At 35.3% G+C, this 13,079-nt stretch overlaps 1 protein-coding gene across 2 annotated transcripts in view; it reads left to right on the forward strand.

Moving 5' to 3' along the window:
* LOC150102546 (acid phosphatase type 7) overlaps positions 1-13,079 on the forward strand; it is a 217,272-nt gene that overhangs the window by 108,915 nt on the left and 95,278 nt on the right. For both annotated transcript variants that reach the window (XM_090399639.1, XM_090399640.1), the window contains exon 7: positions 11,087-11,201. In XM_090399639.1, coding sequence (XP_090255765.1) covers positions 11,087-11,201 — 115 coding nt within the window. The remainder of the gene's footprint in view (positions 1-11,086; positions 11,202-13,079) is intronic.

The following is a 13,079-nucleotide window of genomic DNA, read 5'->3' on the forward strand; positions in this document are numbered from 1 at the left end:
CATGCTCTTACACAATTTTCATGGGTGACCCTGATTGTGTTCCTTCCTGGCATATAGGTACTGGAAAAAAGTCTTCTGTGTCAATCCTATAAATATTCTTTAAAAAATGTATATATTTTATGTGGTTCCCACCCACCAAAGGCTATTTGCAAACATATAGTACATTTGTGCAGTAGGTGGACTAAGGATTTTTTTTTTTTCATTTTATCAGTTATATATATATTTTATTTTATATTTTTTTTGTGCTTCTCTATTTTTTTAGATAGTCCATAAACCCTGCTCTAGAGACCAAACATAGAACTTATTCAAACCACTTCAATAAGCAGAACAGTGGTCTCATATTATACTGGGCGATAAAATTTAACTCTCACCTAAAGTCAGTCACAAACATTCATGCCCACAGTGGAATTTGAAGCAACAACCTATTGGTTAAAGAGCAGATATGCTAACCACTCGACCAACTAGGCTGGCAGATGTTCTTCTATCATGTCTCATCTTTTCAGTTATCAGCTAGTTTTTGAAGCGTACAGACAATCTATTCTCATAGGGAGCATTCCATAGACCTGCAACAATCTTTATCACTTTTCCTCTGGATTCTCTCCACTGCTTCATCCCCACAGAATCCAGGCATCCAGATCTGCACACATAGTTCAGATGTTGCCTTATTAGAACCTTATATATGGGAACAATAGTAACTCTATCCCTGCGTATTAGTGTGTTCTTTAACAATCATGTAATCTGATGTGCTGTTTTTGCTAACTACGTAATATGTCCTCTAAACTTCAACTCTGTGTATCCCTGGCCTCATTGGTTTTCTTCAGTTCATTTCCACCAGTATAGTACACAGCTTGTGATCTCTTCTTCCCAAAGTGCATCACCTTACACTTAGCTACATTAAACTGGCAGCCATTTACCTATCCCCTTACTTCTATTCAGTTTAAGTCTTCCTGCAGGATCTCTGCATCACCTTCATTTACCATTGCTCTCCAAGTTTAGCATCATCAGCGAACAACTGAATATTTTCTGTCACATCATTTCCTATATCATCAGTGTACAAAAACAACAACAGAGGACCAAGTACTGAGGCTTGTAGTAGTACTTCATGGGTCACCTGCCTTCTCAAAAAAAAGCCCAAAATCTTCATGATAGCAACTGGATTTTCTAACAAATGATATCACAATAGACAAATAGCAGGAAATTGTACATTGACAACAAAGCAGTGTTTACATGTAGCAGGAACTTATACATAAACAAAAGAAATAACCATAAATTGCAGAAGAAAGAAAATTGTACATTGATGACAGAACAAATGAGGATTGACAGAAACTAAACATGCCATTTTTCTTAGGGTATCTCTGTGGAGTCAGACTCATCCCAGGAGGCACACTCTTAACCATTATTCACACAAGACACAATGGGTGGAATAGTTTGCAAGAAACAACCACCTCTGTCAACTCTTCACCAATTCACAACCCTCCAAGCAAAATATTTAGTTTGGCATCCTTGCCAACCAAAATATTACACAATTTCTAGGGAAGACCCCTCTCTCTTTTTCTTCTTTTCTGCTACATATCGAAAAAAAATGTCTTTGGTGTCATTCTATAAAACCCCTTTAATAATTTACATTTTTCTACTCTGTTCCCGTTTTTTGCCTGTTGACTAGTCTTTGAAGTCCATAGACCTGTAGTCTAACCTGATAGGAGCATTTCATAGACCTAACACAGTTTTGGTCACTTGCCTCTGGTTTTCAAGATTTGAAGCCATAACCTCTGTGTACGAGGTATGTGTGTGTGTGTGTGGGTGATTTGTTGTGCTGTTGGGGGGGTAATTGACATTTGCTTTGGGTGCTTATGTAGTTGTTGGTGGGGCTCTTTGGTTTTCTTTTGTTCATTTTTGGTGGCCAAGTATTGCTTACATTCTCTATATTTAGTTAGATGTGGTCTGCCACAGTTGGTGTATTTTGCTGGCTCTGTGTTTAATTTTTTGTTGTCCATTGTATGGTTTTCTCCACATTTAATGCAGCAGATGTTGGCCTTGCAGAAGCATTGTGAGTGGCTGAATTTTTGACAATTGTGGCATTGTCTTGTCGATACCTTCTGTCGTAATGGTTCTGGTTTTAATAGCCAGGTCACAGATGGTTTTTATATCATAGATTTAAAAACCATCTGTGACTGTTGGTACTCATTGCTGATTTTTACTAGCACAAGAGGCATTGGCCATTTATCTGTTCAGAGCATAAGGCTACCTTTATCAGGGTTTTGTCTGCAATTTTGGAGGGTTCTGGGTTCTGGTGTCAGCTTCTGTTAGACCATGCAGTACCACCTTGAAGGTTTTTTTTTTTTTTTTTTTTTTACTTTTTAAAGTAAAGGTGTGATGCTGGATGTTTTTATCGTCTAAAAGTTTACTAGTCTGCAGTAGTCAGCTGCCATCTATGGCTGTAAGATAGAGGTTGAAGTAATACAAAAATCATATATATTCAGTATATGATTAATGAAAAGGTTAACACCTATTACTATAATATTCTGGATAGAAAGCTCTCTCACTTAGTTCTAAATTAAATTAAAAAAAATGCCAAGAAATTATATTGATGTTTGGATAATCCTTTGTCTAAGTGAAACAAGCAAAGTTGGCGCATGAAGTTTCTTTACAACTAGGCTACATGTATATAGTGACCAATGACTTCACATTAATTTCCTTAGTATCCTGTAATGCAAAGCACACATCCTTTCAGGTAATCAGGTATGTATAATACTGTGTCTTATGGGAAGGGACTTTGTGTAAGTAAAGGATCATCTCCAAAAAAGTAGGTGATCCCTGAGGTCACTGTAATCTGAGTGAGTAACCTGGTTATGGGAAGGGCCACTACCCAGACTCGTTTCGACCTTTATTGAGATTGAAGTAGCCTAGTCGTGAAGAAAAAAATTTATGTGAAAACTTTGTTTGCTTACATTGATGCATTTCAACAAGACTTATATTCTTATTTTAAGGATTCAATAAGAATATATTTTCTCATCAACATCATCAAATTCCTGATATGTACCCTCAAGGGATGTACAGGCTATGATAGTACTACGTGAAAAACTTACATCATTACTAACTTCCTATATACAATTATCCTCCAAATCAATCTGTTACCTGTCAAGACTCCAACATTATCAGATCTTATATTTCTATCTTCTAAGGCACTTTTTACTGTATCAACATACCTATATCTTGGTCTTCCTCTGGGTCTTTTTCCTGACAACCTGGCAGAGTACGCTTGTTTTGCTAATCTTTCCTTTCCTATTCTGTTTAAGTGATCATATCACCTGAGATTAGCTCTGCTAACACATTCCTGGATGCTAACAATGTTAAGTTCTTTCCTAATATCCCCGTTTTTAATATGATATTGCCACTGATGCCATCTGTTCAAACCTCTAATCTTTCTCATGACTCAAATATGAGGACTCGGATATCTGTGGTCTCTAGTCTTTGGTCAAGTGTTTTATTTCTAACTCATCTCGCAGATCATAAGTTAAAATTGGTTTGAACATTGTCTTGTATACAGCTAATTTAGTGTTTTGATTAATTTCTCTCTTATTTCATATTAATTTGTTCAGTTGACTTCCTACCATACCAGCTTTATTGATTCTGTGGTGTATTTCCATATTTAATTTACCATTTTTGCTAAAAATTGTGCCTAAGTAGCTGAAATGTTTTACTTGGTCTATAGGTGGTTCTCCATTCGCAATGCAGTTGATATTTTCAATGCTTCTGTTTTCTTTGTATTCTTTCTATTCTTTCTATTTTTCATTGTAATCTTTCTATTTTCATTGTCTTTGCCTTGTTATTGCTGACTTTCATACCAAATCTATTTCAACAGCTATTCAATTTAGTGAGGGAATCTTGCAGACTTGTACTGGATTTATTTAAAAGTATAACAACATCTGCATAAAGTAAAGAGCTGAGATTAACATCTCCAATTTTGATATCAGGTTTAATACCACTTTCCATCATAATGTGATCCATATAGATAATAAATAACAAAGGGGATAATGTACATCCTTGTAGCTCGCCTCCACACGGTGCATTCTGGGTAACGCTAAAGAGCTAGAACGACTTGGCCATTCAGACTATCTTAGGATCTTCTGGATTAGTGTACATGCATATGCAAACAGTTTATCAGGTAACACTGACGGAAACTAGGACTCATCCTGTCAACCAGAAGTGCCCTAAAACTCGGTCCCTTGGACAACTGCTCAAAGTCTGCCAGCTGAATATAGAAAGTATTAGCAGGGCTAAGAGTGAATGTCTTACTAGACTTCTTCATGACAACAGAATTGACATTGTCATCATACAAGAAACCCATGCAAGCAATGAGTCACAACTATGAGAAAGAGGCTTCATTCCAGGTTTCAGTCTTATAGGAGCAACATACCATCAAATGCATGGGATAGCCACCTATACCCGAAATTCACTTACCAAGGTCCGTTTCATTTCTGCTGGCGATGTTTCAAGCATATCTACTGTTATAATAGAAGTTAACGACTTAAAATAATTAATGTCTACAAGCCACCATCTACAAGCTGGCCTGATGAAGTTTGCCAGCCTTAATGTATCCTGCTGTTTATATTGGAGACTTTAACAGTCATCATGCCTAATGGGGTTATAGAGAAACTGATCCAAATGGTGCAAAGCTATCCAAGTGGGCAGAGGCAAACAACATACAGCTGATTTTCGATCCCAAGGATAACTGCACTTTTAACTCGGCTAGATGGAATAGTGGCACCAATCCTGACTTATTTTTGTAACAACCAATCAAAAGGGCCTCCCAGTGCCAACCAGTCATCATGTTTTAGGAAGTTTCCCACACAGTTAACACCGCCCTGTCTTTATTGAGTTGGGCCCTCAAATCACAATTACTGAAACTACACCAATGCCACTTTGGAATTTTGCCAAGGCAAACTGGAACAGCTTTTCATCAGATCTAGATAAAAATGTGTGCTGGATTCTACCACAACCTTATAACTACTGAAGATTTGTGAAAATAATAATTTCTACAGCCAAAAAACACATCCGACTTTCTGAATAGTGGATGTGTGGATCTTGCAGATGATCTTATTAACAGCTTAAATGAAGCTAGAAAGAACAAATGGATTGACACCATTGAAAGGGTGAACTTTAAGCATTCAAGCAGGAAGGCATGGAGCCTCCTTGTTGGGTGGTAATTCCCATTGCTATAATGCAAAAGCTGTTGTTGGTGCCAACTGTATTGCCAATTGGATAGTGAATCTGTCCAGAGCTAAATCAGAAAAAAACACACTAAAATAATTAGGAAGGAATTGAGACTTAAAGAAGGTTGTTCTGAAGCGACCAATCTATTGAATCCATTCACCAAAGAAGAACTTCTAGCTGCACTCCAGGAAATGAAAATAAAGCACCTCGATTTGATAATATTCACCCTGAGTTTTCAAAAAAAAACTCTGGACCAAATATAGTGGAATGGCTGACAAAATTCTTTTCTAATATTCTACAGAGTAGTAGATTACCAGCAGAATTTAAAAAATCAAAGATAATAGCCATCCTGAAACCTGGAAAGCCTGCTGATAAACCTGAAAGCTATAGACCTATAGCACTGCTCATTGTCTGTCTTAAGCTACTAGAAAGACTTATTTACAATAGAATTAGTACTATTATTATTGACGCTCCCTCATGAACAGGTTGGTTTCAGGCCCGGGCAAAACTGTGAAGATCAAGTTTTGGCTCTAACGACTCAATCTGGTTTTGAAAAATGCCTTAAAACTGGTGCAGTCTTATAGACGTGGCGGATGCATATGATACCGTATGGAGAAACGGCATGATCTACAAGCTCCTTCAAATACTGAAATGTAAAAAAATGACCCATCTGATCAAAACTATTCTCTGTAATTGAACAATACTTGTTCATATGATCTAGATGATGATATGAGCAAGCCAAGAACACTTAACAATGGACTCCCCACAAGGGTCAGTTCTGGCCCCCTCTTCTTTTCAATTTGTATATTTCTGACCTTCCAAGGACAACATCTAAAAATTTGCATATACTGATGATTTATACATCACATTCCAACACCAGAACTTCTGTACTATAGAGCACATACTAACTAGTGACCTAGAGGAGCTAAACCACTTCTTTGAGAAGTGGTGTCTTATTCCAAGCACTACCAAGATTGAAACATGCTGTTTCCATTTGAACAATAGCATGGCATGAGACATCTTAAGAGTGCCACTAAATGAAAACATACTACCACACAATTTTAATCCAAAGTATCTGGGCATAGCTCTAGGCCTCGTCTACTCAGCTGCTGAATACTGCTCATCTGTCTGGCTGAACAGTGCACGTGTTAAATTAACTGGTACTGTGTTGAATCAGACAATGCATATCATTTCTGGAACAATAAAGACTACTCCTTCGTATTGGCTAACAGTTCTGAGCCACATACAACCACGACAACTACGATGCTAAGACAACCTGATTCGCAAATATAACAAAATTTGCCAGAACCTACTGCTTCCTATACACTCTGATAATGATAGGTTTAAGTCAAGACACCCACCTATTATAACGGCACAACAACTTGTCACTGAGGGCTATGATGCAACAATAGCATGGCAGACAGAATGAACTGCTAAAGCCCAAGTAATCTGGTAGACTGTCTTTAACCCAAGCAACCCTCCATCAGGATTCGACCTCCCTAATTCGCACCAACCATGATAGGTGCAGAGCTTCCTTATTTATTTGGGGAATAAGACCAAACTCATCTTGTGAACTGTGGTGAGGATAACCAAACTATACAACATATCACATTTGACTGTTCTCACAGAGCATTCATTGGACCAGTAACTGACTTTATAACAGTTTCTACTGATGCTGTTGACTGGTTGTTGAACTTAGACATTCAATTTTAATTTTACACTTATTTGTATATTTTTATATGTATATATGATTACAGTATCACTTTACACTATTGTATTCTTTTATGCATTTTGTTGTCTTGTACGTGGTTTTTTTTTTTGTGTGTGTGTGTGTGTGTGTGTGTGTGTGTGTGTGTGTGTGTGTGTGTGTGTGTGTGTGTGTGTGTGTGTGTGTGTGTGTGTTAGCATATGCATGTATTCTTCTTAGCCAAATGCTAAATAAATAACCAGATTTAACATAAAACCATCTTCCTATACTTCCTTCAATTCTAACTGCTGATTACAACTCAAATAAAGACTAAGTTGCTTGATATAATGCTCCATTGACACAAATGCCTTTTCCAGATCTACAAAACTTAAATACAGATCTTTGTTATATTCCCATGATTTCTCAACTATTTGTCGTAAAGTGAAAATCTGATCCTGACAGCTTCTATTTGGCCTGAACCCAGCTTGTTCTTCACCAAGCTTCTCTTCCACAATCCTTCTCAACCTTTTCTCAAGTATACTTGCATAAATCTTACCAAGAACACTCCTTAGGGGTAATTCTCAAATTCAGTATTATTGCCCTTTTTATAAAAGGTACTATGAAAGCTCTACTCCAGTTATCTGGAATTTGTACCTCTGAACTATGCAGTGCAGCCACTGTAAGACCTTTATACCTCCATACTTGACCATTTCTGGTCGAATATCATCTATTCCCACGGTCTTTCCACATTTCAGGCTTTTGATGGCTTTTTCTACTTCAAGTATGGATATGTATTTCTGAATGTATGCTTGTTGAGTGTTTTTTTACTACTGTGCTGTCACTGGTTGTTTTGTTTAGCAATTTTTAGAAGTAATTACTCCATACATTAAGGATACCTTTTTCACCAGTTTTCATGTCACCTTTATCATTTCTAATTCATTTTACAGCATTCTTTCCTCCATTTCTGAGCTTTTTCAACAGCCTCAAGAACATTTTGCCACCTTATTGATATTAATTTTCTATGTCCTTACTAAAGTCTTCCCATGACTTTTGTTTAGCTAGTTTTGCACAGTGTCTAGCTTTCTTACATTTGTCTCTGTTTTCTCTAAGAGCACAAGCTGACTTATTTGCCAGGAACTTTTGATATGCTTTCTTCTTTATTTCATTACCTCTTTAACTACCTGTATCCACCATGGAGTTCTGATTTTTCTATTTTTGCAAACAACCTCACCATGCCTCTCTGTCTGAATTAATCAGTGTTTTCTTCAGGCTTGCCACTGAATCTCCAAGGTTTGGTTCCATTTTCAAACTCTTTCATTTTTTCTTGATTCATGTTTGTGTATTTTAGTCTACAGTTCACATCTGAGAGATTTGTTCAACTTTTATTCATTTTAAAACTTTCTTACATGTCATTCTTTTCAATGTGAAATTCAATTTTATCCTGCTCAAGACTAAATAGTGATCGCTTCCAATTTCAAATCCTCTGCACACTCTGGTGTCCTGCACTAGGGAGAAGACATCACTATCAACAATAACATAATCAATGAGACTTTTCTTATTGCTTGCCTCTTCTCTCCATGTGAATTTATGCACATTTTTATGTCGGAACATTGTGTTAGTAATAACCAGTCCATGTCCTGAGCAGAAATCCAACAGGTATTTGCCATTATTATTAGCTTTGCTCTTTTCTCCAAATTTTCCCAAAATATTTTTGTATGTCTGACAATCAATTCCTACTCTGCTATTATATCCCCAACAAGGACCAACTTTTCCTTTTTCATTGTGTCAGCTGCTTTCTCTAAAGCTTCAAAAAATTCCTCCACTTCTACCTTAGTAGAACCTTCTGTGGGACCATAGGCACAAATAAGTCTCATTGTCCAGTTCTTCATTCTGATATTTGCCCACATCACTCTGCTTGATATTGCTTTCATTCAAGAAGATTAGCCTCGTATTTTGTGTTCAATACTATAGCTACACCTTCTTTTCCCTGATTGTCATTGCCTGAATATAACATTTTGTATTTATTGCTCAGAATAATCTCACCATATTTTGTCTTTTTTTTGTTTCAGTCATCCGTATTATGTCGATTTCCTCAGCTAGCTCCATTTCTTTGCTATTCAGGCTTCTTATGTTGATAGTACTGATCTTGAACTCTGGTGATGTTGGGTTGGGGTGTGTTTCAGGATTTGTTCAAGTAGCTGACTTTTCGCTGTTTGCCCTGGTTCCCTGGCGAAAACAACGGTGTTTAACCGGGCGATGCCCCAGCCAGCATGAAATTCTGTATATTGTACCATCATTTTATATTTTGGTTTAAACCAAGAAGAATACAATTTGGTCAGCTAAATCCCAAATTGTCAGCCAATCCTCGTTCATTCAGTATCCAGGCAGATAACTGATGGGGTGCACCACAAGAAGGTGAGGATTGGACATTAGTCAGAAGCCCTGGTCGGTTTTCTACATTCCTTTAAAGGCTGTATGGATGTCTCCACTCAATTATACAGCTTTGACGTTTAAGCACCCAAGAATATAATATGGAATATTTATTAATTATAACCAAGTGAAAAAACTTTATACCACTAGCCCTAATCCAGAGTATTTTAATACTAAGGTGTTACACCTTTTCACTACTTGTGTGTGGGATATATGACTTCTGCATTACTCCAACCTTGGTATCTCTTCTGGATCTTGGTAGCCCTTCTCATAATGCATAGCACTACACATTCAAAAGGTTGCACGTTGCATTATGGAATGCTATGGCAATTAATGTGCAGTTATTAGCCTCTATGTACAAGTAGGCCGGGCATGAAGAAACTTCAAATGCAAACTTTGTTTGCTTACACTTGGATCTTGGCATTTTTAATTGAAATTATAATCAAGGAAAAAACTTTTGTATACTTTAAATAATGAATTTTACTATGGTGTATGTGATTTTAAAGTTGCTACAATGTGGTGCTTTATGATGACAAATCTGCCTCAAGGGGAAGAACTAAAGGTTAAAGTTGGCTTACTCACCTCAAATTTTTCATTTCAAGGTAAGTAAGCCAATTTTGTACAAAGGAGTTAGGATTTTTCTTCCAGATACACAGGTCTGTCTCCCTTCTTACTTGCTTCACAGTGAGGCTTTGAGGAGCACCTAACATTCGCCATTTGATCTGGATTTGAATCCTTTCTGCGGTGCAAGGAACCTTTATAAGCATTTTATCAAGTGAAGGTGAGTTAGCCAGTCTCATGTAGAAGGTAAGGTTTCCCTTTTCCAGAATCTTGAAAGACAGACCCATGCAGTTGACATAGTACTAGCTGCATTTATAGTGATTCCATTGTAACATTTATCACTGTAATTTGTGATGTACAGTAATTGTGATGTTATATTCACAACTGCATATGTAACAAACATTTGAGTCTTCTGGCAGTGAGGCAATTGACTTTGAAATATCACTTAAAGATAGTCAGAATATTAAACCTGTTTTTTTGTTTCTGTGTAACAACATAGTATATCATTTGTATGAAGTGTCTTTAATAAGGATTTTGCAAAGTCATTCATATGCTTTTGTGATGCCTGAATATTCAGAAATGAATGTATGATATTACATGATCTGAACAGGGATTTCCAAACACCATGTACTACATCTGATTTGAAACGGATGGATTAAACATGAAAATACAATACACAGAGTAGCATTGTTCTTTATGCAGTGTATTTTAGTATTCTTTAACTCTTGCATCTTGCTTGAATTTAATAGGTAGTGAATTGATCTTATTTTTTAGTATTATCTGTGATCCTGGTGATGCCACAAGTCCATTTAGTGATGAAATGCATCAGTTTTAATTTAATAAATATTTTACACAAAAACTGGTTATTTTCTTTACTCAGATTATTGCTTTGTGGGAGTCTCATACATAAACTTTAAATTGGTCTGTTTTATAAGTTCTTTCTCAAGAAGAATAGCCAGTAGTCATCTAAACTTGGTTGCATGTGAATTATCAAATCAGCATTTCTGATTGAATATATTCAGTTGGGTACCAAGTAACTGGATATCATCATCAAATTCCTGACATGTAACCTCAAGAGGTGTACAAAAGTAACTAGATATAATTCTCATTTATTTTCTTATAGTGTTTAAGGTTTTTTTGTTTGTTTTGTTTTTTTTTTTTTGAAATTTTTTCTGTATTTTTATTTCATCATAGTTTTGATATTGGGCCAGCTCACATAATTGCCTTCTCAACAGAATTCTACTACTATGTACAGTATGGAGTTGGACAGATTTTGGAACAGTATCGTTGGTTAGAAAATGATCTAAAAGCAAGTGACTGTGTTTATTTATTTATTTGAATTTTGTTCATCAGCATTTAGTTTTATAGCTGTTTTTATATATGAATAATTTTTGTTATAATGTTTTTATTATGAATACTAGCATCTGAGGTAAAAGACTTTTATAAATGCTTCATTGCTGCTACTATCATCTAATTTCATCACTTGTGATAGTTGGCTTCCTAGAGATGCGCCATAATAATAGTGCCATTTATATTATGACAAATGACAGAAGTTTGTAATGGTTGGTGATATTGACTGTTCTTACAAATGAAAATTCTTAATAGAGTGTGTAATAGAATAAATTGCAACATGTTTTTAAAAGAAATGCAATCCATGGAAGAAACTGGCATAAATTGGCTTCCTAGAGACTTGGCCAAAACAGAAACCACACATGAATCAAGTGACATAGAAGATGAATGGGAAAATTTGAAACAAATTCTCACAAAAGCAGCAACAGAAACCTTAGGAATAAAGTACAAATGGATTAGAAAAAGAGGACTATGAGACTGGAACAAAGAAATAGAAAATATAATAAAAACCAAAAAGGACAGTTACCAGAAATGGCTAAATTCCAAAACAATAGAAGCAGAAATAGAGTATAAAAGAAATAGTGCAATTGCCAAACGAGAAGTAAGGAAAAAAACTTAGAGAAAGATGGAACAATTTCGTAACAGAACTAGAAAAGGATTTATTTAAGCCACAACCCAAAACCTATAAAATAATAAAATACATGAATAAAGAAATAAAAGAAAAGATAAAAATACAAACAATAGATTTAGAAAAATGGGTGACCTATTTCCAAAATCTCTGGACAGATGAGAACAATGAATTAAAATTTTATAAGACAAAGAATGACCTAATAGAAAATATCACAATGTTAGAACTGAAAAATATAATAATGAAGATGAAAAATAGGAAAATGCCAGGAGAAGACAATATAAATATAGAACTATACAAAAATGCAGGTGAAAAATTTAATGAAAGACTTATGAAATTTTTTAATATGGTTTGGATGTCCGGAAAAACCCCTAACTCTTGGAAAAAAAAAGCACTGGTTATCCCAATCTATAAAAAAGGAAATAAAGACAATTGCAATAATTATAGGGGAATTAGCCTACTGAATACAGGATATAAAATATATGCAGGAATATTAAAAGAGAAACCAAGCAGCATTGTAGAAAACAAATTACTAGAAGAACAAAACGGTTTCTGAAAAGGCCGATCCTGCATAGATCCAATTTTTACTTTAAAATTATTAATAGAAAAGAGAAGAAAATTTCAAAAAGAAACACACGTGGTGTTTATTGATTATGAAAAAGCCTTTGACAAAATTAGTAGACAAAAATTGTTTAAAATATTAACCGATTTAAACATACCAAACCAACTTTTACAATCTATTCAAGAAATATATACAGGAAATAAAATAGCAGTTAAATTAGAACACACCTCAGAATGGAAAGATATATCAAGAGGGGTATGACAAGGATGTACCCTCTCACCTCTGCTTTTCAATATATATATAAATGAAATAATAACAATCTGGAAACAGCATAACCCATTTGGTATACAAATGACCCTGCAAATGAAGATAGATACACTACTATTTGCAGATGATCAAATAGTATTAGCTACATCAGAAGATGACTTACAAAGATCATTAAAATCATTAAATGATATCTCAAAGCAATATAATATGACAATATCCAAAGAAAAAACAAAAATAATGGCATTCAAAGGAGAAAACCCAATAAGAAGTAAAATAGTGATAGATAATAAAATACTAGAACAAGTAAACACTTTCAGATACTTGGAATGTGATCTATCATACGAAGAAGAAGAAGAAAAAGACATAGACACTAAAATATC

This window comes from Typopeltis vanoorti, chromosome 10, assembly GCF_054136105.1.
Source record: "Typopeltis vanoorti isolate ZY-2024b chromosome 10, IOZ_Tvanoo_1.0, whole genome shotgun sequence".
NCBI lineage: Eukaryota > Metazoa > Arthropoda > Arachnida > Uropygi > Thelyphonidae > Typopeltis > Typopeltis vanoorti.